Source organism: Equus quagga, chromosome 3 (genome assembly GCF_021613505.1).
Source record: "Equus quagga isolate Etosha38 chromosome 3, UCLA_HA_Equagga_1.0, whole genome shotgun sequence".
Lineage (NCBI taxonomy): Eukaryota > Metazoa > Chordata > Mammalia > Perissodactyla > Equidae > Equus > Equus quagga.
This window is the reverse complement of record NC_060269.1, coordinates 74,846,913-74,870,970: the sequence shown is the minus strand read 5'-3', so window position 1 is coordinate 74,870,970 and position 24,058 is coordinate 74,846,913. Positions and strand designations below refer to the sequence as shown.

General features: G+C 40.3%; 1 protein-coding gene across 2 annotated transcripts in view; it reads right to left on the bottom strand.

Annotated features, from left to right (window-relative positions):
• Nucleotides 1–1,486: 1,486 nt before the first annotated feature.
• PPP3CA (protein phosphatase 3 catalytic subunit alpha) overlaps nucleotides 1,487–24,058 on the bottom strand; it is a 282,357-nt gene continuing 259,785 nt past the window's right edge. The window contains exons 11-14 of one of the 2 annotated variants that reach the window (XM_046656313.1): nucleotides 16,545–16,629; nucleotides 9,186–9,283; nucleotides 6,273–6,302; nucleotides 1,487–3,199 (exon numbers count right to left, since the gene is read on the bottom strand). In XM_046656313.1, the coding sequence (XP_046512269.1) occupies nucleotides 3,003–3,199; nucleotides 6,273–6,302; nucleotides 9,186–9,283; nucleotides 16,545–16,629 (410 nt within the window). In that variant the 3' untranslated portion in view covers nucleotides 1,487–3,002. The remainder of the gene's footprint in view (nucleotides 3,200–6,272; nucleotides 6,303–9,185; nucleotides 9,284–16,544; nucleotides 16,630–24,058) is intronic. The other variant, XM_046656314.1, reaches the window with a different exon arrangement.

Sequence of the window (24,058 nt, the reverse complement as noted above, 5' to 3'; positions counted from 1 at the left end):
TCAACAGGACACTTTCTGGGCCAATGTCACAAGTTACTTCCCCTCTGACAATCTACTCTAGGGCCTGCCACTGTGGATGAACCCAGATGTTCCTCCCCCCTCCACTTTGTTCCCCTCATCACACAAGTTTAGTCTCTGAAGATTCTTCTTTCCTCAAAAAATATTTTAAACAAATGTAAGTAGAAGATGTTTTAGATGAGAACAATTGCTGACGTACGGTCAGTCAAATCTAGCTATTAATCCTTGAACAGCTGGATGAAAATTCAGCCCTGAGTTTGAATCCCATGAGAGGTAAGTCACCTTGGGAGTGGGTGGAGGAGAGCAAAGGACACTGTTTCTATGTGTGTGTGTCTGCACGCACGTGTGCCTGTGCGTGTGTGCATACAGCCAAAGGTTCACTGGCATAAGCAACTCAAGAATTCAACAGTTTCTCCCAAAGGGAAGGAGATAGATTCAGTAACTCATGATCTGGCATGTTATCCCATTTGGAGAAATAATTTCAATTCTACATTGATTTCTTTGATAGACTGACTTATTATGCAAAAATATACAGTATTACTTTTCTAACTACTGATCAGAAAGACCAAGCAATACTCACACCCACTGCTTATTTTAATGTCAAATGTTTATTTCTATGCCATAGTTGCCTCAGCACAATTTGCAAAAGAAAGGAATCCAAAAAAATGAAATTTTTTTTGTCAGGATATTTTCTCTGCAGTTATAAGAAAGAAAATAAATACACCTTAGTACCAGAATTACCATTTCTTTCACATCATTCCAATACGTTGCACCTAAATATTTTCCTTGGATGTCATTGTTTTTAGGATGGAAAAATATCCACAGGAAAAAAATGCTTGTATTGATTAAATTTGGAATAGGCTTTGTCAGAGAATATATCTAGAAGATCTTTGTTTTGGTACACTATATCACTAATTGTCATACCCTTATTATTTAATATAACAGGCATACTTTATTACATAAACAAAGTGCACTAGAAATGAACAATGTTAGGAACAGACTGAAATGGGGTGTATCTTACACCTTCGGTGACTGGGTATTAGCTGAAGCGCAGGGATACAAATTCCCTATTGGTACAAATGCAACTCTCTCCGGGAGGAAAATGCAGGCAGTAGCTTAGAGTTTTTGCGTTAGCAGATAGGGCATCGCATGTAACTGAAACAACCTGATAACCAATCGGTGGGCTTTCAATAAAAAGGAATGCTCTGGTTTCTGAACTGGCTCCCACATTCAAGGGAGCTGGAAGAGGGCATTTGCTCTTTAAATAGATTTCTCTTGTGTGATTTGAGACACAAATCCACCGAGATTCTTACAGCAGAAGTAGGCACCACACCTTGGATCACAGGCCCTCAGAGAAGCCTGTGACAGCGAGCCTGATGCGCGGTGGTGGGCCCAGCACCTCGAAGACGCCAGGGTGGTCGTGCCCATAAATCCCTTCAGCAGACTCAGTGAAAGGATGAGAGCTCTGTAAGTTCATGCACATTTTATTGAGTAGTAATATAAAATGCTTTTTCTTTGTCATTGTTACAAGTGCATGCTTTGATTGCCAACATTTCAGAAGTCAAATTACAAAGGCAAGGCTTTAGGCTGTAGTGAATTACCTGGGCACTTATACAGTTGTTAAAAAATATGAAGGGACTTCCGCTGTTGTTTTCAGAATGAACCAGTTGTAACCCGTAACTGAGATACAAAGGGAAAAAAGTGAAAGAAAAGTACATGTTTTGTGGCACATGACAGAACAGAACAAAATAACTAAACTGTTATGACATTAACAGTTACCATGCATTTAGAGTTCCACATGTAACTACAAACTTATTTAAATTTCACAAGGTCTGCTAACATGCTAACCATCTATATGTGCACTGACAAGCTTATGTTAAAAACTTTTAAGAATACTCTCCCCTTCAGATTTTTTCAAAGCTTTTTTGATTACAAAATTTCAAAGGCATTAAGCATTTTAGAGAATATAAAGTACGCCAGTATACATACATTTCCTGTATATGTCAGACCACTAAGCGCGTTACAGTCCCATAGAGGCCGATACAGCCATTTTTTTTCCTTAAAAAACATGCATAGGCAGATTTTTTTTTTTTTACAGAATATAGATGCTTTATCACTGTACTTAATATGGTGTTTTGTTCACTATACTTAAAAATGCACCACTCATAAATATTTAATTCAGCAAGCCACAACCAAGACTTGATTTATCAACAAAAACCTCTAAATATAAACAGCAAAAAAAGATAGATGTAATTAATTCCAGTTTTTTTTTTAAACTTAAAGAAAAGAAAAGATACTCACTGCCAAATTAATAAGAGAATGTTATATGCAAAGAAGGGCATTCAAGCACACTAAAGTAACCTGAGGTAAGCATAATCTGTACAAAATTAAACTGTCCTTTTTGGCATTTTAACAAATTTGCAACATTCTTTTTTTTTCTTTTTCTGTTTTTTTTTAAGACTGCCTAATTCATTTTATAGCCATTGTCTGACAAGAGTAGCAAAACATTATCAATAAATAGTCCTTATGTAGTTTGTACATCGTTTTGTTAAAAATGTTTGCTGTCATCCATTTTTAGTGCTGCGACTGTAAACGTACAATAGAGTAAGAAATTAGACAAAGTTTTCGTGTCCAGTAACATAATAAAAGACCTTTCATTAACCTATCTAGAAGTCCCCAATGCAGTAGGAAAACATGTTCATTCCCCTAACATTGCAGTATATACTAGCATTAGCTTTCTTTTTAAAATTTTTTTCCTATAAGCATTTTTAAAAGGCATACCCCAAAGAGGTGTTTAATCACCACTCCCACCAAAATATAGTTTATTCTCTCTCTCCCTCTTTTTTAATGATAGTGTAAACTGAATCCGATTCCTGGCCCCAGAGCAAACAAGCTACCGTCAGAGGCAAGAACATCCAACTGCTGATATGCAGCAATCCCCAGCACGCCCTGCAGCTCAAAAAAAAAAAGTGAAGAGGATGTGGTCACTGGATATTGCCGCTATTGCTGCCATTGCTGTCCGTGCCATTAGTCTCTGAGGTGAGCGCCTTGTTGATGGAGTTAAGGTTGGCATCCGAGGGCATGGCGTCTCTGCGAGGTGGCATCCTCTCGTTAATTCGGTCCAAACCCTTGGCCTCCTCGAAGCTAGTGATCTTATGTTGTGGTGAAAATCCTTTGATAGCTAAACAGAAAATCATTAAAAAGGAAAACTCGGGTTAGCCAGAGGAAGACGAAGGGCACAGCTGTGGCATCAGGTGAGGTTAGAGACTTCGCAGTGAGAAAGGGAGTCCTTTAGTAGAGAACAAAGTGACGGGACCTGAACACAACACAACAGACTCCTTACCATACCCGAAGATAACCAAAAGGTTCAAAAACAGCCAATGTCTCTTGCCAACCAAAATGTCCTCTTCAAGCTAGTAAGATATAAACATTTCTCCCGTCTTCATGAAAGTTTAGATCAACGAAATGCGAAGTGGATATGTAAGCAGGAAAATTACTATCAGGGACAGGTCTCCAGACCCAGTATCAACTGGCACATCATCAGCATGATTACTGCATCGAACGCCCTCACTTAGACTGGAACGTACCCCGCTTTCTCTACTCCACTGTGCCAGTAACAGCAAATTCAGTGGCGTCACTGAGGCAGGTAGACTTAAAAACCCAGCCAAGAGCTTAGAGCAGAAGCTGAAAGGAGCTACAAAAGGAGTTCATTTGGGCCATTTCCATGGCACCTCAGAAACCCAGAAAAACTGTCTTGGCAAACAACTCAATGGTGATGAAAAAAATTATAAACTCCTGCTCCTCCACTCAACTTTAGAAGCATGTGGAGTGGGTGACAAGGTAAGAGAAACTCGGAAAAATGAAGACCAGATCACTAAGGAGAAAAAGTCTGTCTGCTCTTCAGCAGCGAACAGGTCAAACTGATGTTTGCCTGGGAGCCAGTGCTGCCTACACCAAAGAAACACTCTTTCTCAGCAGGTCAATGCAGATGTAAGTGATGGGTCAAGAATAACAAGGGGACAACGCCTTCCACAACTTTGAGTAAAAATGAACAGGACTGGTTCGGGCCGTATTTGATGAGAATATGGAATTCTCAAAGAGGCAGCATTGATATTTGAGGCTTTTTGGTAATCCTTAGTGTTTTCCAGAGATAGATAAGGCAGTTGTGCAAGAAACCTAGTAACTTCTTCAATGAGGACCAACCAGTGAGCTGAAAGTTAAGTACATGAATGGGAAATCAATGACACCAGTTTGCTTTACTCCCTGTGGATGGCAAGCGAGATATTGAAGCACCAATCATCAACGCTGATTTGGGCTGCATCTCCATGGCTGATTAAGGACAATTTCATGGTACCTTTATCCTCCTCACCTTATTTGGGAAAAAAAGGAAAGCAGTTTTGAGCTGAAACTTTGCCAGCCACTCCTACACAATGTGCAGTGCCTTTCATTAGTATGGATGAGATTCTTAAAAGATATACACAGTTGCTTCCAAACACATTAAACGAAGAGAAGTAGTTTGTTCCACCTCTGCATTTTAAAGGTGAGCACCACGGTGATTAGTCAACTGTGAGAGGAAGAAGATGGGGAAAGACCAAGGCCCAAAGCAAAGCTTCTTAATTCTTCTCTAATTTAGTAATACATTGCAAAATAATAGAGCTGTCGAATGAGCACCCACCCTGAAAACTAAATTATTATGAGGGGCAAAATAATGGCACAAAGTGGTACCATATTCTTTTTCTACACTACTGTGAATATCATTTCATCATAATTAATGAACATAAAAAGTTTGTCATCACAATAATTGAAGCAATTTTATCAATTTAAATGGTAAAAGTGGAATCTCTAGGTTGTAAAAGCCAATAAGGTGGGAGCATGGAAATTCAAAATCTAGCTAGAACAATGGATGTCTGGAATGGGGCTCCATTTCTAATCATTTTTGTCTACACTGGTATAGAAGAATGTGCTCTGCTGTAGTTGCTGGTCAGACAATGGGTATTAGCAATTTACATTGGTGGTATACTTAACACAACACAGAGTCACAGAAACCACAGAAAACAGCCAAACTATCAACAAGAATGCACACTGCAGATTAGAATTTGCCAAGAGGAATAGAGAATTCCCACATAAATAGCAGTTTACTCACTGCTATTTAGGAAGCAGTTGTATTTTCTCTTACAGTTCTATCATTCCCTACTATATCCAAATCACGACAAAGTAGAGAGTCTAAAGTGGCACTTTTTACATCATATCAAAGGACCGTAGGCACACAATTTTGGGAAAAATAAACAGTTATCTTGCAAGAACAAAATACAACTGAAGAACTTTGTTTTAAAGGGGAACTTCAAATTATTCTTTTTAAAATTTCCAGAGGGTATGGTATGTATAATGCTAAAAACTATTTTGATAAGCAATTCTCTTATAACTATACATTTAAAAAGCACTCAATTCAAAAGTACTTGCTAAAGGGTCCACTCTCTCATCCTGGAGCAGTGCTAGGCCAGGGTGGGTGACAACATTTCTCAGCTTCCCCTGCAGCACCCAGCACAGAACCTGGCGCAAAGCAGACCTTCAGTAAACGTTAATCAATTGAGTGATGCCTCGGCATCCACTCGGCATGTTACTGGCCACTTCCACGGCCACATCGTGGTGCTAACTGTCCTACAGATGCCAGTGGGTTCAAATTTGATAAGACTCGCAGAACTGTTTATCTCATCCACAGCTGTCTCCTGTTGGAATATTTTTTAGAGACATAAATTAATGTCGAACTACAACAAAGCACTATTCAAATGAACAATTTTTTTTCTTGCTAGAAACTTCTGAAGACTAGAATTAATACAGCTATTTTTATTCTCTCCTTTTCAGTGCTGACAGAAAGTGATTTGAGGGAGGGACATGGTTCAGCTCAAAGAATATTGTTTTATGTGTTATTTGTCAAAACAGCTGCCATAACCCCCACCCCACATCATTCAAGATATAGAATCCTTTTGTTTTCTGTGATTATACTAGGTTCACTGTATACAAAGTCAAACATAGCTTTAAGGGAAAAAAACAAACAAACAAACCATAAAAGGACATTTTCCCCTTTAAAGCAAGAACATTTCGGTTAATACTGAGCCACAACTGTTAGCCCAACACCCACACACTCTGTACAAGCTACAGCAAAAAAAAAAAAAAAAAAAAAAAAAAAAAAAAAATACACCCAGCAGAGCCCTTGTCTGTTGCAGGTACAACAGAAAGGGGACTGGCCAAATTACCTTCATCAGCCTCAATAGCCTCAACAGTAGCTGAAGAGAAGAAAGGGGGTGCAAAATGAATGAGAAAAATGAGCAGAGGATTTTAACTCTAAGAACAAATCAGTGACGATCAGGGAGCTAGGAGATTAATGTTCCTGTAAGTGCTGGATTCTGGCACAGACAACAAAACAGAAATGCTAAAAAGAAAGAAAAGACACAACGAAAATGATAAGTTTATTTTATGTATGAGCTGGATGCGCCTGAATGAACTGCTTTGGTTTTTGCTCCCTAAATAGGTGATAAAATGATTAACCCTTTAGGAAAGGCTTTAGGAACGTTTTGTGTTTTACTTGGATTGAATTGATAAGGTACTAGGTCCATCTAAAATGTGCATCTGACTCCCACAAAGTAGATAGAACCACTACTCTGCTTGCTGCTCTATAGTTTTAAAAAGCCAGACAAAATGGCAGAACTTGTCAGTGGGATAATTCGCACTAACGATTTCCTAATGCCATGGAAAAGCAAGGGGGTGCAGATTTAGAGAAGGAATAAAATCAGTGTGTCAGCTGATACTGCACGTGACTCTTTAAAGACAAACTCCATGTTAGAGAGGAGAGGGAGAGAGGAAAAAGGCAAGGAAGGGAGAGAGATGATTGGGACTTCTTTTGCGAGGCAACCCTATTTAGAATTAGTTTTCCTTACTGCAATACCATTTTTGGAAACAAAATTCTTGAAATGTTACAATCAAGTGGGAACATGCCAGTAGCAGCAATAATTCTATCAGCATTTTAAAGAAAAAAAAGTCTAAATACTGAAATCTCAGCAGATTTCAGGGGCAAAACCTAAAAATCCCATTGCTTTATCAGCAATTTTTAAAATAAGGCTAGGGTCTATATTTTCACTATACAGGTGTATGAGTCTTTCTATATTATGGCTAGTTGATATTTCCCTAATTAAGTGCTAAAATGAGAAACTTCTCTGTAACTCCAAAATCTTTAATATTAAAATTCTACTCCTTGGCTTTAATTTGCGTATTTCTTATAATTTAAGGTTTTAAAACTAGAGCAACTGCCATATGTGCACTATAATTTACTTACAGTGCATTCTAGATTCCTCTGATAAAAATATAGAACGGTTATCACCACTGAGAAGAGCTAAACAGTAAGTAGTTTCCCCTTTTTCACAAATTGAAGGGTATCAGACAAGGAATTTTGAAAATGTATTAATGTATATGGTTTAAAATATACACTAAGTTTTCCAATTCTCAGGACTAATGAGATTCCAATCGTATTTTGTTATGTGTGCATGTTTGTGTGAGTTCAACACAGAATAACACAAACCAATGAACTGAAAGGAACAGAAAAGGAAACTGAATAACCTAAGTTAAAACACGGGTGAAATCCTGAAAACCAAATAAAGAACTGTAAGAACTGAAATAACAAGTTTAAAAGTAAAGAACAAACCTGGACCCACACCAGCACCGACACAGTAGAAACACGTGCTACCCATCACCGAGCGCGTCCCAGGCTGCAGGCACCTGGGGCTGCCAGACCCGCGCGGCTGCAGTCAGCGGGGGCCCTTTGTGCGCACGCGCACTCCACTTACGTCAGGGTTTTGAGAGCGTATTACTTTGGTGGGAAAAATTTCGTTTTTTTTTTAAAAGTTATTAAATTAATTTTTAGCTATAAATTAAAGGGGGAATTTATCTCAATACTATATATTTTCCTACCGTCATTTAGAAATTTTTGTCTTATTGTGGAAATTCAAAGACTGATTTTGGAGTAAATTCTCACGAAAATAAAATTATAGTGATGCTGCTAGGATGTGACCACTCAGCAGTATCATATTCATGAAGTCGGACATTACTTTCTATATAGAGAGAGGTGTGTCTAAATAGTGTAACCATAATAATAGTGGAATCTTTTAAATTGAGAAACAGAAAAAAGAAAACACAAAAAAATCCAGGAAAATAAACGAGAGGCTGAGATTGTTTTGAAATATTATAGCGTATTTTTGTTTTCATTTTTTTCTGTCAAGGTCTAATCTAAAAGCAAAATTTCCAAAATGTATTGTTAAAATTGGACTCTAATGATAATATTAGTTGGAATAAATAACAAAACAAAAGTAACAAAAATAAATGAGTCTAGAGTCCTGTGCTGTCCAGTATGGTAGCCACTAGCTACATGTGGCTATTTAAATCAAATTAATGAAAATTAGATAAAATAAAACATTCAGTTTCTCAGGTGAACTCTATTTCAAGTCCTCGACAGCCAGAGGTTGCCAGTGGCTTCTGTGAGGATATAGAAATTTCCATCATTAGAAGAAGTTCTACGGGACAGCACGTAGCCAGAAAGCTACAAATTTTAATACAAAACCTTGATCTCAAAGGAAATATTTTCATTCTTTCTAAAAAATAAAATATGATTCTTCTCAAGTCTCATGTTTTAGATGCATAAATCAGAGAAAAGATGCATATGACTCAATTTCTATTCAAGTGGATAATGAAATCACCCTTTTTATATTCTCCACTAAATTCTAGGCTTAGGGATGTATATTTACGTGTGTGACTTTATTTCACCAATCAAGTAGAAAACCAGTACATTTAGTAAACATGTAATTAAAAAGTTGTTTTTAGCACCTGATTGGCTCAAAGCCGTCAAACCTGTTGTGCACGTCGGTCGGCACCTAAGCGAGCTGTCCTATGGGAGGCCTGCACCTGCGGGTCCACAGACACGAGGGGACAGGCCACAGTCCCAGGGGAGGGGCGGCCACGGCGGCTCTGGGCTGCGGCCCTCCCTGCTCCGAGGGGGCTCTGGGCTGGCGGCCCTCCCTGCTCCGAGGGGGCTCTGGGCTGCGGCCCTCCCTGCTCCGAGGGGGCTCTGGGCTGGCGGCCCTCCCCGCCCGCGGGGTTGGGCAGCAGCGGCCCGCGCTTACCGCTCTGCAGCGTCTGCTTGCCTCCGGAGAGCACGCCGCTGGGCAGCATGCCGGTGGGCGTGAGGCCCTTCAGCGTCAGCACGCTCTCGCTCTCCTCCCTGCGAAGGCAAAGCAGTGGCAGTTAGCGGGCATTCTCTCGAAGGAAAGAAGAGAGGAGCACGAGGCAGTGCACACGACACCTCACGTTGGCCTCTGTCTTGGCTCCCGGAATTTTGTTCCCACTAAAAACATACTACATTTTATCGAGTAGCAGTTTGCATAAATGACAGGACTTCTACGATAAAGTTTCAGCTCCCCGGCTGCGGGGCTCGGCCCCTTCTGGGCACTGAGGGCGCAGCGTCTGCGCGGCCCCCGCGGCCCGTGCCCGCGGCCCAAGGAGCACGGGGAGCGCGGGTGTGAGTCCTCCAGCCGAGCCTCAGCACCAGCGAGGGGGCCCGTCTGACTGCGGGGAGAGCCGCGGCCGATTACAAACCCGGGCGGCCTGCGGGACCTGGCAGTGACTTTGGGCATGGTTAAGAATTTCCGACAATTCATGGCAAACACGCAAAACAATGGCAACTAGCCAATAAAGCAAAGGGTAAGATTTCCCAGCTTTTCGTTTTCAGCTTCTTTCCCCACTGATTTGCTAATATAAAAATGATTGTATTACTCATTGTGACAATCGTTTCACAATCAGTTTTATGTACCTCATTATTTCAATTATATTCATTAATCACAGCACCACATTAGTCATAATGATTAACTAACCATGAAATAGGAATAACTTATCTTTCCACAGAGCAGACACTGTAGTCCTACATAACTAGAAAACAACATTTACAATACATTTTCATACATAGTTCATGTTTATAATATGTACAAGTGCCTACTCCATATTTTCATGAAGTTCTAACATGGCCCAGGCAGAATCCTAACCCCAGGCCTGCTACTTCCACAGCCCTTCTCCCCGCCATCTTCTAGCGAAGCTCTGAGCAGCACCCTCTGACGCCTTGTCCCCTCTCATCCCACACCTACCTACCGGCAAATCTACCCTCAAAATATGTCCAGTATCTTACCACTTCCCGAAATACTACACCTCAACTCCTAAAACAACATTACTGAAATATAATTAACATACAATTCAGCCACTTAAAGTATATGATTCAACGGTTTTTAGCCATATTGACAAGAGTTGTGAAATCATCAGCACAATCTGTTTTAGAACATATTCATTACACGAAAAGAAATCCTGCGACCATGAGAGGTCACTCGGTTTTGGGGGTTCCACTGCCCACTACATTGCCCCCTGGCTAGAGACGCTCCACGGGAGCAGGGGTTCTGCCGGCTTTGCTCGCTGCATCCACAGCAGCCAGACCAGAACAGCATCTGGTTCAGAGTCGACATCCAAAAAACATTTGCTAAACAAATGAGCCAAAGGGAAACAGAACGGAGAATGGGAGTGTTAATCCACATTTTAGACTTCTGTATCCTGTACTGCAGAGTTTTACTCAAAAATATTAGGTTTGAGATGGCCAATTAAGCACTGTTCACTTCCGTGCAGGTATTTCAACCTTTTCAGGCTTTTGCTGTCAAACCCATAGAGATCACATAAAGAAGAGATGTCTTAAATGCCAATATATAGATCTGAAAAAACTGGGAGTAGCTCCAAAGAAATGAATATATCTTTCCTTTGCATTCATATTCACAATGAGGCTTTAACCTCAAGAGTGACTATAATTCCCTGTACAGGATCCTGGTATCACATCCCCTATTAACCACGAGATTGCTTACATGGAACAATGAAAACCGATGATGCTCACACAAGATCAATTGAATTATTAGTTTTTTACCTACAAAAATTTTCTAGCAACCTGGAGTTTTTTTTTGTTAATCTTCAAAATTTTAATTTTCTACCAACTGTAGAAAGATCTTTTTGGGGAAATCACAGCTTTGGGGTCAGACTCACCTGGGCTAAAATCCTAGTCATATGACTGAGGTTGGGATGTTGTTTAACTTTTCTGGCCTTTAGTTTCCTCGTCTATAAAATCACATTCATAATTAGAAAGTTTCTGTGAGGATTAAATGATGTACTGTAGGAAAAAGGCCTTACCCAGAAAATGGCCACTTTCTCTCCTTCCTTCCTTGCCCCCTTTTCCCTTGTCACTCAGCTATTTTCCTCATCTCCAAATATTCTGACTGCCACTCCTGCCTCACACAGAAGCCAGGCTCTCAAAAGCTCTGACAGCTTCTCCATCCCTGACTTCCAGCCACGCTGCTGAGTTCTCGCTCAATGGGCCCCTCTGCCCTATTGCCCACTGATGATCTTGCCCCACTTCTGGAAAGACTCCTTGCCCCCATCTGTAACGCTTTCTTCCCTGGTTCTCCTTTACCTTCTCTGGTGTCTCCTCAGCCCCTTGGCTGATCTCTTCCTGTCTGCGGATCGGTGCTTTTTCTGGCACAGCGGCCCCCAGCTGTGTGTGGCCTAACCCCTGAAACATGACTTGGGATGCGCGCTACGTCTAAGACACACATCAGATTTCAAAGACTCAGTACAAACATTCGAATGTAAAATGCCTCTTTAATAAATTTTATACCAACTCTATGTTGAAGTGATAAAATTCTGAATAGATGTGTTAATAGAATATATTGTTAAAATTAATTCCACCTATTTCTTTCCACTTCTTTTACTGTGGCTTCTAGAAAATTTAAAACTATAGATGCAGGTCACATTACATTTCTCTTGGAAAGCACTATTCTAGAGGATCTTGTCTTTTTCTCCTCCCTTCACTCTCCCTAGCAAGAACATCCGCTTATGCGGCTTCAGCTTTGTGTTCACTCCCGTGTCTGATTTCTAACCCTCACCTCTCTCTGAAGCTCCAGGGCAGAATTTCAAAAGTGCGTCTACATGAATATTCCACCAGCATCCCAGAGGAAAATGTGCCAAATTCAACTTATCATAGTCCTCCCAATAAATACCTGCTAGATATTTAAATGGAGTAATCCTTCCTCTCTCTTAGATAACAGCACTATTATCTTATCAATTGCATAGGCTAGTACCTCTGTGGAATATTCTTAAAATATTTCTTCCCCTCATCACCCCTTGCATAGGTTGGGGTTCTTTTAGCAACCATCAGAACCTACTCTGGCTAATTTTAACAGTAAAGAAATGTATTAAAGGATATTAGAGAGCTCGCAGATCCAGAGAGCCAGACCTGAATGCTCTGTAGCCAGCAAGAGCACCAGTGCCTGTCCACACTGTGGGATCAGCTGTGCGAAATGCTGTGACTGCGATGGAGAGCCAACAGCTAAGCTCATGCCAACTCTGTGGTGTTAGCCCCGACCACAAAAGAAGCTGTTCTACTGCTGGCCCCTGGGATTCCACACCTGGCCGGAGTCGCCTTCCCCACTTGCTGCTTCCCCATGATGCTCAGTTTGAAACAGAAGTCTTACATGCATTCATTTGATCCGTGGATGCTAGGCAACACACCTGCACCTCTCCCGCAAGGGCTGAGGAAAAGACAGTTTTCTGCCTCCTTTATAATGTCACAAATTACCAAAATGTAAGGAATGTGTTAGACAGATATACCTGACAAATTTGGGCCACCATCCACATTCATTCGTTATATTTTAAAACTTCTAGCTTCACAAGTTCCTTATATTTGTTTCTTCCTTTGTATCTTTCCTCCTATAGCCTAGCTTTGCTTGCATTATTTCAAGTTTCCTAAATGTTCTTCCTAACACCAGTAAATCATGCTTTCCAGTCTTCATGCTGCCATTAACATATGACATAGAAACATGCGTTAGAGCGTGCCTCTTATCCCCGGAAAATCATTCTGTGACTCCCATTGCCTACACACAAAAAATTAAACAGCATTCAAGGCTTTCAAGGATCTGGACTTAAATACATTTTCAGCCTTTCTTACTAGATTCCTCACTCTCCTTCACATCTTACTGCTTGCCTCTTTCAAATACTTAAGACTCCTTGACCACCTGAGTTCGCTCTCAAGTAAACTCTCCTTGGTGCTGCTCACTAGCTGAGTTTGGACACACTGCTTAGCCTTTCTCAGTTTTAGTTTCCTCACCGCAAAATGAGGCCAAACTGACCTTGCAAGTTTGCTGTGTGGATTACTGCCAAATGCGTTCACATGGCACCTGGAATTTAACAAGCATCGCAGAAAATGTTGCTCTTAGGACCATGTGACTGTGTTCTTGACGATTTCTCAGCTTTCAGGAATGCCTTCACCACAATTCTCCACCTAACAGAATCCAGTCTCTCCTTCACAGCACTGCTCATGTCAACCTCTTCATGAACACTCCTGTCAGGAAATATAAGGGCTCTTTCCCGTCTTCTTCCAGAGCCAAGCATCTCTTCAGGTATTTAGCACACATTCCACTGTCTTGTAATGAGTTTATTGTCTAAATGTCTGTGATTCCAATTTGGTGTCCAGATTGCCTAACTTGGTATGTGGCACACATTTAATGGTTAATCATTACTTACTAAGCTCAACTGACTTTTCTCTGGATCTGACCCCCTGTATTCTGCAGATTTACTACAGACGCTTTATTATAGGAGAGCAATAAAATATACCTCATTTTTACTTCCCATCAATATGTGCAATCTTAGTCAAGTCACTGACCATTGCTGGGTTCAAATGGACTATTTCTCAGCTGGGAATAATTACATCTTATGCACCAACAGGCAGGGGCCTAGAGAGGTCTTCCAACTGAATACTCACCGATGATTCTATAGCACTGCTCTTACTCCTTCACATGGTCTGAAGACTAATATAGATGGAAACAATTTCTTTTTTAATTAAGAAAAGCTCTTCCTTTTTCCCTAAATGTACTTTCACATGGAAATTCTGGAGCTATTTTTACTTCTCCTTGTAGAAACTTTAGGAAGAAAAAGAAGTAAGAGTGTTTATGGGTAAATCGGAGGTACGATAAATAAGCCAATGTCTGTGCAGCGGGACAAGCTGAGCTTATCAACTTCACATAGTCCTTTGCCACTCTTCTAGCCACAGGCCTTCTTGCTGGTCCTACAGCGGTTGACCTTGTTTCTCAGATCTTGGCACTTGCTTTGCCTTAGATGCTTACTCTGTATCTCCCCAAAGGTCATCCACACACTCGCTCAAATGCCAGTACTCAGAAAGTCCTTTGCCGATCATACATTAGAATAAGTGGCTCTTATCATGATGGTTTTGGATATAGAACCTTTTTCCTATGGTAGCTTATAAGTAGTGAAAATATTTAAATCTTGATTTCCAATATACTGTCACGAAACACTTTCATTTAATCAAATTATTATTTTTCTGTGGCTCTTTGGTGATGAACTAATTCAACTTTATTGTTGGGATTACACAGTCTCTTAGGCAACTAACTGATTATCAGGATTTTAAAACTTCATGATTTGTTATTCTAAATTTGTTGATTGCAGTCAAGTGAATTAAAAAACTGAAAAAGCTCTATTTTTAACTGTATTTTACTATTTCTTACGTATGTGCTAATGCTCACAGAGATTGGTAATCTAAATGGACTTTCCCAGGTAAACATAAATACATAAAAAATAAAATAAGTGCCTCCCCTCCCACTTGCTATCTCCTACATCGCTTTACTTTTTTCTTCATGGTAACATAATCAATGCTTTAAGTTTTACTATCTTTATTATTGAACGAATGAATGAATGAGCCCAGAAGGTCCAGTTAGGATGTAAACACCAGAGCAAAGGCTGCTTCGCTCGTTGGGCTGTAGGGAGCAACAGTGGTCCAGGGTCAGCTTTCACGTGGCTTCTTGAGATTTGGCCGGCTACCGCAGAGCTCTCGCCGACTTGGATTTGGTGTCTTTGACAAAGGGTGGTAATGCTTTTCATCCCTCTCATGGCTCCCTGCTTTCAGCATCATCATTTAGCTACGCTTTAGTGACTCTACCGGGAATAGGATACAAATAGCAAGAGGAGAAATAAAAAAAGCCAAGGTAGCTACTTTAACAGAAAGAGTTGAGGTAAAAATTTGGCAAACACTAGGTTATGAAATTATACAATATGTAGATGGACTATTTCCCAAGGTATTCCTAATTTATCCTTGTTAATGTGTGATTATGAATTGACTATATACTCCTCACATATAAACATGCTGTATTTTAAAATAACTTTTCTGAAGAGAGATATACTTACTTTGTATTACCTAGGAAAAGATAATTGAATTTCAGTTAAAAAAGTATAGTTAATTCTCTTCAAGAAATGACTTATTTTCTAAATCTAGACTTAATAATAACATGATTCATGGTCTATTTAAAAAATAACTACTACATGGGAATTGAAATATTAAGTAATTATTATTATTTTTTAATGATCTCATTGGCGGGACAAAGAGCGGGTTGTATGTGGCAAGGTCCCTTTCCCTCAGGGCACGGCAGGGGTCCATCAGGCGGGTCACCTTACTAGCGCTGACCAGGTACCTCCAGATCGGCTGGTTCAGGACTCTGTTCCTGGGAGAGGCTAGAACTGTAATTAAGTCAGGTACCGAGTCCTGGTTTGGTGACGTGGGGCTTAGCATGTGTGACTCCATTTTGGGCCTGCTGTCTCTTTTTTTACAGTCCTGAGTGAAATTTTCAAACATTTGAATCCATTTTCCGCTTGCTGGACTTCCGTTTGTTTTCCTCCACTCTCTGAGGTCAGGGGTTAAGTCTTTTTTTTTTTTTTTTTTAAAGATTTTGGTTTTTTTTCCTTTTTCTCCCCAACCCCAGGTACATAGTTGTATATTCATTGTGGGTCCTTCTAGTTGTGGCATGTGGGACGCTGCCTCAGCGTGGTTTGATGAGCAGTGCCATGTCCGCGCCCAGGATTCGAACCAACGAAGCACTGGGCCGCCTGCAGCGGAGCGCGCGAACTTAACCACTCGGCCACGGGGCCAGCCCCTTAAGTAATTATTTTTTTTCCTTTCAATGATGTTTTAGAATGATATAGATTCACATAAACAAGCTTTACAGTTGATGTTCATTTCCTAGAAATCTAGTGAAATGTACCTGATAAATTCAACTTTCGCCACAAAACAAAAATGAGAAATAAAAGAGTTCAACAGCCTTCCTCCTTCACAACACGTTCCACCTATTTGGGAATACATGTTTTAAAGTCTGGCAGCAAACAGAGGGATAGAATGTGAAGCAGTCCACTTAGAGGCTTTCTCTGCAGAAATAATTTAGTATATTCCAATTTGACCAAAATAGTGAGGAACTGATAATTCCATTTAAAAGAAAAAAGTAATTAAGGAAAAGCAAATATTTTCTAGTACAATATTTAAATTACCAGATTAAAGTATTAAAATGTTTATTAAGTGACACATAATGAAATTCAAAACAGAAATAGAGGAAAAATGATCCCACCTGAGAACTGAGAACACTCTGGCCATTTTGCCTATTGCTCGGATTTTGTTCCTTATCACCTCCTTCCGGGCGGCAGCTGTTGCTCCTATATATTAAAACAGAGAGTTGAGCAGTCAGTGACTTTTCATCTAACAATTATTTTACAAATTTACACATATAATAGACCAGTTATTTTTTCCCCTCCTCTAAAAGGATTTATGTGTAAATCAAGTTTAAAAACCTAATGCTTCTGGCCATTAACACTTGGATGTGATTCTTGAGAGGTCCCCAAAGTGCCAGAGTGGGTTCTAAGATTTCCAGGGGGCAGTGGTAAAGAGCTAACTGAACCATCACTGAGCAGACAGGTGAGTTCCAGCCCGTCTCCTGACGGAGCTCCCTTCCCGTCTGATTCTGCACAGAAAGTGTGCATGGCAGGCAGCGGGACGGGAGCCACCAGGGCCTTCTCCTCATCTCCCGTCTCCACGCTGGGTAGATGGGTGCAGGAAACCAGTTGGTCAAAAGTGCTCCCTGCAAGTGATCAGCCAGGGAGTCTCAGCTCCCTATGTTCCCTGCATCATCATTTAGATTATTTAACGGCCATAAAACATTTCTTTCAGTCCTTGATACTTTTTCATCTTCTGATTGGCTCATAAATTCTAGAGGAAAAAGCAGAAAACTACTGAATTGGATTTAGTGAGAGACAGTGGCACATGGTTTACATTCTAGTACTTAAGTAATAAAGTTACACATAGATCTGTCTGGATACATTTTACCACTTATTACATTTTCCAAATGGAAAAAAAATCAATCTACATAGGTTTTGTTACTATAGATGAAGTTTCTTTCTTTCTTTTTTTTTAATGCGGAAGATTCCCCCTGAGCTAACATCCGTTGCTAATACTCCTCCTTTTTTTTTTTGCTTGAGCAAGATTAGGCCTGAGCTAACATCTGAGACAATCTTCCTCTACTTTGTACGTGGGATGCCACCACAGCACGGCTGACGAGTGGTGTAGGTCTGCACCTGGGATCCAAACCCACAAACCGGGACCACTGAAATGGAGCATGTGGAATATAACCACTCGGCCACAGGGCTGGCTCTTGAAGTTTGTTTTTTATAATATTTTAAAAATAACACTACGTGATCTTTTTTTTTTTAAAGATTTTTTAATTTTTCCTTTTTATCTCCAAATTCCCGCAGTACGTAGTTGTATATTTTAGTTGTGGGTCCTTCTAGTCGTGGCATGTGGGACACCACCTCAGCATGGCTTAATGAGTGGTGCCATGTCCGTGCCCAGGATTCAAACTGGTGAAACCCTGGGCTGCCAAAGCAGAGCATGCGCACTTAACCACTCGGCCACAGGGCCGGCCCCAATACTACATGATCTTTAATGGATCCATTCTGTTTCTTTCTTAAATTCCCAAGGTATGTTTGGAGAAGTGCAAAACACAGAAAAACACCTCTCTTGTTAAGACTTTTAGAACCCAAGGTAAAAGGAACGAGATGTCCTTTCTATACATCACACGGGGCTTTGTAGGAAGTGTGAACACAAGCAGATTGTCTTTCTAATTCTACTGCCGCTAACAGAAATACTACAAAGATTCTGTTCAGATGATATCAGAAATGCTCTAATTCCAGTCAACAGTGTAAGCCACATAATTTGCTCCGAGACTGCACTCTCTAGATGATAACTGGTGTAAATGTTGGTCTTTTAATTTGTGATAAGAACAAGCTTTCTGACCTTTTTGGAAGGAAAGATTTCTGCTGTTTCCTTTACAGGGAATGTTTCCCTTTTAAGAATGTGACTTGGAATCTTTTTCATTGTTCCATAGGGTCAAACAGTTAATCACCACCCTAACATTCCTCTAAGGAAGAAAATTCATACCAACACTCACATGATTTTGAAGTGTTGGAGAAGGCCTCTGCTTTTCGCTACATCCTAAGAAAGTGAAAATACAATGGGCTCCTTTCTTCTCCTGGTGGGGTTAATCTGTCAGAGGGGATCCTAACGCACACCCATGGATGCACCCACGGGTGTCCCCAGAAAGTGCCCCAGGGAGCTGGCTTCCCCCATCTCCCCTGTGACTTGACAGCCTCAAACGGCTCATATTCGTGTCCACTTCCTTCCCTGTGTGGCGATCACACCATGGCAGGTATCTCCCAACACACCTGAAAGGCAGGACTTACTAGTGCCAGCCATTCTGCCCAAAAACAGTGGAGTCAGCTTAAATGCATATGGCAGAAAGTCGTTCTCCAATCCAGTCTTTCTGATAATCAAGTGGAATTGGCTCCTTCAATTATACTCTATTGGCCAGAACATTGGAGGGGAAAATGGAGTGTGTGTAGACCCTGCGTCAAACTTTATTCTGACTTTCTAACAATATTTATTATCTATGATTTGTGATTAAAATTTTTTTACACAATAAATTCTGTCCTAGAGACCATCTAAAAGACTGAAGTTTCTGTGCTTGGATTTTCAATGATTTATGATCAAGAAACTAATAAAGGACACTTGTTAAGAAAAAATATGGAATGGCAGCTGGTCACTTAAGGTGGTTTTCCTATATATTTTTTTTTCAGTTATTCAGTTAAATGCTGCTTTTGGTCTAACTATGGAGTCCGCTATTTCTACTCTCAGTTTAATATTCCCCAGTCTGATGGACCCAGTCACTGAGAGGTCACCTTGTGGTAAGTGTGGGAAAAGACACTAACCCTCTCCCAGATTGTAAAATCAATCTGATAGACACAAAGAGTGGAAAGTATGGGAGAGCTCCAAAAATGGTGACTACGTTTAGAAGCACAACAAGAAAAGCAGCAAGAAGGAGTAGTTAAATGTCTAGAAATAAAATTGTATATATTTAAGAGAAATGAGAAGGGGAAAACGTAAAATCAAATAAGTGAAAAATATCTAAGAAGGATAATCTCCCAGCAAGTTCTCGATAAAAGACTTGTAAAAACCATAACCAGAGCAAAGAGAAGCAGGAAACTACACTGGAAAGGGAGGGAAAGCAATGATGTAGAGTCGTTCTTCTCAGCTCAGTGTGAGCTGATGCTCACAAAAACACCCAAACAAATGCTGAATTTTCGGTGTAAAACGAACACTCTGACAGCCAAAGCCAATTTACCATTCCTTCTTTTTCAGATCTAATGCCTCCCTGGAGAGTTGCTGCTGGCGCCATTGAGTTGATTTCGACTCCCAGCGCCCCTGTGGATGCCCAGTGGAGCCCCGCCCACTCTGTCTGTGCCATCCCTCTCCCCATGGAGAGCGTAACAGCCTTCGGCTTGCCATAGTCAGAGTCGTGCTCCCAACACAGGGACACACAGCACATCACAGCGTTTCTCTAAGTGAAGAATGTGGTCCGTTTTCAAATTCCTCAATAACCCCGGTAAGTAAGAGGTTTGACTACTCCTTTCATAAAACTGGAATATATTTACTCAAAAAGTCAAATAAGCTGATCATAAACAGTTATCAGAGAGATTAAAAACTGATGTCTCAAAGTTTTACCCTGGGGATTACCTTCAATATTTTCCAAAAAATCAAAATAAAAAATTAATACCACACATTTATAACCTCACAAAAATTTAAAATATCCAAATAAAATATCTGATTTAAAATGTAATTGAATTTAAAGGAGCTGAACAATAACAGGATAGAATTAAGTTTGGATACAAAGGTTCCTGCTTATTTAGCATTTCTATTCTTGGTTTTCTGTATTTTACAGAAATCATTAAAACTCTTTAAAAAACTTACGTTCCATGACAAATCCTCACAGTCTGTATTCAACAGACAGATCAAGGAAAAGGCATGTTTTTCAGAACTTTACCAGCTGCCACATGCATATACAACGTCATAGTCAACATCCTGGAATGCGCTCTGTTGAAGCTGTGGAAATGACCACGGCGGCTCAAATGGAAATTCACTATGTTGGATAAGGAAGGCATGTGAAATACCTTTTACATTAAAAATGTCATAACTATTTTTCACTGAAAACAATGTAATCACTCATTTTAACCTGAAAGTCCCAAACTTCTGAAAAGCAACATTTCATATATTTGAAAAAATAATTTTAAGTAAAATTTCACTTTGTGTTTCCATCAAATAATTATTACTTCTTTCTTGGACTTTTCTCTCTCTTCATCCCTTAAGTTCTAATCTTTTACGCCTGTGGTATTAGGCTACCATGTCGAGAATCTAGGCAACCCTGCACACTCAATCTTCCTCAGAGTGGAGGAGGCTGACGTACAGACCGAGGGGATCTTTAAGGATGTGCTCTCCCCGTGTCCTTCCTGACCTTAATTCAGCACCTTGCTGCTTCTCAAAAGTCATAGCTGTCTGTGCGGAGCGGCCTGGTGGGTGAGGGCTGCACCCACAGGGGCATGCGGCCTCTGACGGGAAGAGGAAATGCAGCGGCGTCCTGAGACGTGGGCCCCGGGCCACGCGGGATGTCCGCACGCACTGCAGATGCTGGTTCTGTCACCTGCGTACAGTCCCACCCTGTAAGCTTCTACGATAAATTCCTCAGTTTCCACTGAATTCAGGGCGTGGAGACAGTGCTCTAGAGAACAGAATTTACTGCCCCTATCATTTTCTTTAAGTGTTCTTGTGAATTCTATCCTACATAGCCTGCCCTGTGCTAAGTGCTAGCAACAGAGATAGAATACAGCAAGGTCCCTGCTTCAGGAGAGCGCGGAAAGATGACAGTGGGCTGTGACGGGCGTTCCAGTGGAAGCTGCAGCGGTGTGCACAGCGGGCTGCTGACAGCTTCTCAGAGTGCACGAGGGCATCTCTTTTCAACGCACGTTCAGTAACTTCAGGCTGCGAGCCTGAAATCAGCTGCTGGTGAGAGAATTGATGCCATGGAAGTCTAACGCTACAAACCAGGGCCATCCTCCCCCAGGTGAACGGGTTGTTAAAATGTAGCAGCCCATCACTGGAAGTAGGTGCTAACTGCCCGGGGGCATGAAGAAACGTTTACCAAAACAGTGATAGTTGAAAGATTAAAGTATAAGCAAGTCAAAGAGTAGGGAGAATGGATATTCTCTGCAGTAGGAAGAGAATTTTCAAACATGTGGAGGCAGCAACATTCATGTTTCGTTGACACGATGGGTGAGAAGTCTGGTGTGTATGGAGTTTGGATACATCGGGTGAGAGGAGAAGCAGGAGGTGCCTGGGGCTAAGCTGTAAAAGCTTTAGCGCAGCAGTACGCCCAAACACGAAGTCCAGACGTTAGCATACTGTAACAGCGGTAAACAGAATCCACTTGTCACTTGCTCCCCGAAAAAAGGAAGAAAAAATTGTATTGATGGATGGGCGGAGAGAGAGATATGTGACAAAGCGAATATAGCCAAATGTTAATTGTAGAAAGTAAGTGAAGGTATCAACTACACAATTCTTTCAACATTCCTGTATGTTTGAAGCGTATTGTGATGAAATGTCAAAAAATACTTGGAAGAGGCTGGGTTTTGAGGGAAAGAGAGAGAGCAGCTTTGAGAAGAGAGGTCTCCCTTTCTTTGTGGCACGTGGGGGATGCAGAGCTTGCCAAAGGAGGCACTGAAGGAGAAGTCTCCATTCGGGGACACTCGGCCCTCCCCTCCCTCTCCAGCCAGCTCCAGGAGAAACCCGACTGGTAAGATTTTGTTTTATAAGCCAAATCCAACAGAATCGAATTGCTTTCAGTATCTTTTTGCAAGTGTAAGAAATGAAGATGATCAGGTACATAAAAACTTTACACACAAATATCTTAGAAAATAGGAATATTTTCATATTATTAGAGTGAAAAAGGAGCTTTAAAAAAATTGAGTTGTTTACTCTTTAATGAAAATAGTAGCAGAAATTTTCTACTTTACTATACTGGTCTCAAATGTTTTGCTATTATTTAGGCTTCTTTCTTTAAAGAACTTTTAACTAATACAAGTATATCATAGCAAATTTTTAAAATGAAATATACTATATAAAAAGGTGTGCATATACACTAACATACACATACATCTTTTTCAAAGGAAAGATGTATTTTAAGAACTATATTTTGCTGGGAGGCTTTAAATCTCTTTAACCTTTTTATTCAAATTCTAAGAAAATAATACAGAAAATTCACCACTTTTCCAAACAGGTTAAAAGTTAAAGTTAATCTCTGCAGGAAACCTATTCTACTTGAAAGTAAAATTTTATCATGGTTTATTATTATTGACTCCAGATTTTATTTTTCATCAGAGTATAATTACTGAATTTAAATAAAGGCTATTGATGGAACAAAGCATAAGGCGTTGAGATAAGAAATATCTTTTGTTGTGTTATACTGAAGACAAAAATGTGTTTGGTTTCCATCCAAACTCAACAGTTTTGAAATACAAGATAGAGTGCAAAAACATATGTTTTCAGATGCCTCTAAAAGCCTTGCATAATTGGTCTCCATAGCCTTTTACAGATGATGATCAATTTATAAGGATACAGACTGTCTTATTTGGGAGAAGAAATGCCCCAAATTGGCCCCCATAAGGCTGCAAGGCCATACCACGTGCTATAATCCCTAAATCTTATCTTTCTTGTCTTTTCTCTCCCTGACCTAGTTTAACAAAAACAAATCTTGGGCTTCTATATCCCAACAAAGTGATGCTCTCCAGAAATTACTCAGACATTTGCCCAGGTATGCTCTTGGCTACGTGTATAACAAGTGCTTCACTGCATTTCCCTCCACTAGGCGCTGGTCCTTGGATTTAGGGACAGCACCATAAGCACTGAGTAACTGTGTTCACTCTGATGGACTAGTTTTAAAACTGCAGCCTTTAACTTTTTCTTTTTTTTTTTTGAGGAAGATTAGCCCTGAGCTAACATCCGCTGACAATCCTTCTGTTTTTACTGAGGAAGAGTGGCCCTGAGCTAACATCTGTTGCCAATCCTCCTCTTTTGGCTGAGGAAGACTGGCCCTGGGCTAACATCTGTGCCCATCTTCCTCTATTCTATATGTGGGTCACTGCCACAGCATAGCTTGATAAGCAGTGCATAGGTCCACACCCAGGATCCAAACCAGTGAACCCTGGGCTGCAGAAGTGGAGTGTGTGAACTTAACTGCTACACCACCAGGCCGGTCCCTAAATTTTTTACTCACGCATCTACAAAAGAATATCCTCCAAATACTACTACTCCCACCTCCAAGTTTAAATAGTTGTAGAGAATATAATATTGTATAAAATTGTAAACATTGCTATTTTAAAATTAAATGACTACATTACTTTCATTAGCCAATGGCATATAAAGTACCATAGCAATTTCATCCCACCATCATCCATTGAGAGAAAAAAAAAATCTACGAACAAGATATTCATTGATATTTAGAAACCTTATGTTAGTCTTTTTTCTCTTAGAAATTGTATTTCCATTTCAATTTCCCTGATTTTACTCTAGTGAATTATATATTTATACTTAAAAGTATTTTTATCACATTATACTTTGCTATCAAAAATATGTTTAGAAATTTAAATTAAATGTACTTTAAAAATTTTCTGAGACAATAAGGCCATAAGTATTCAAAAATTCCTT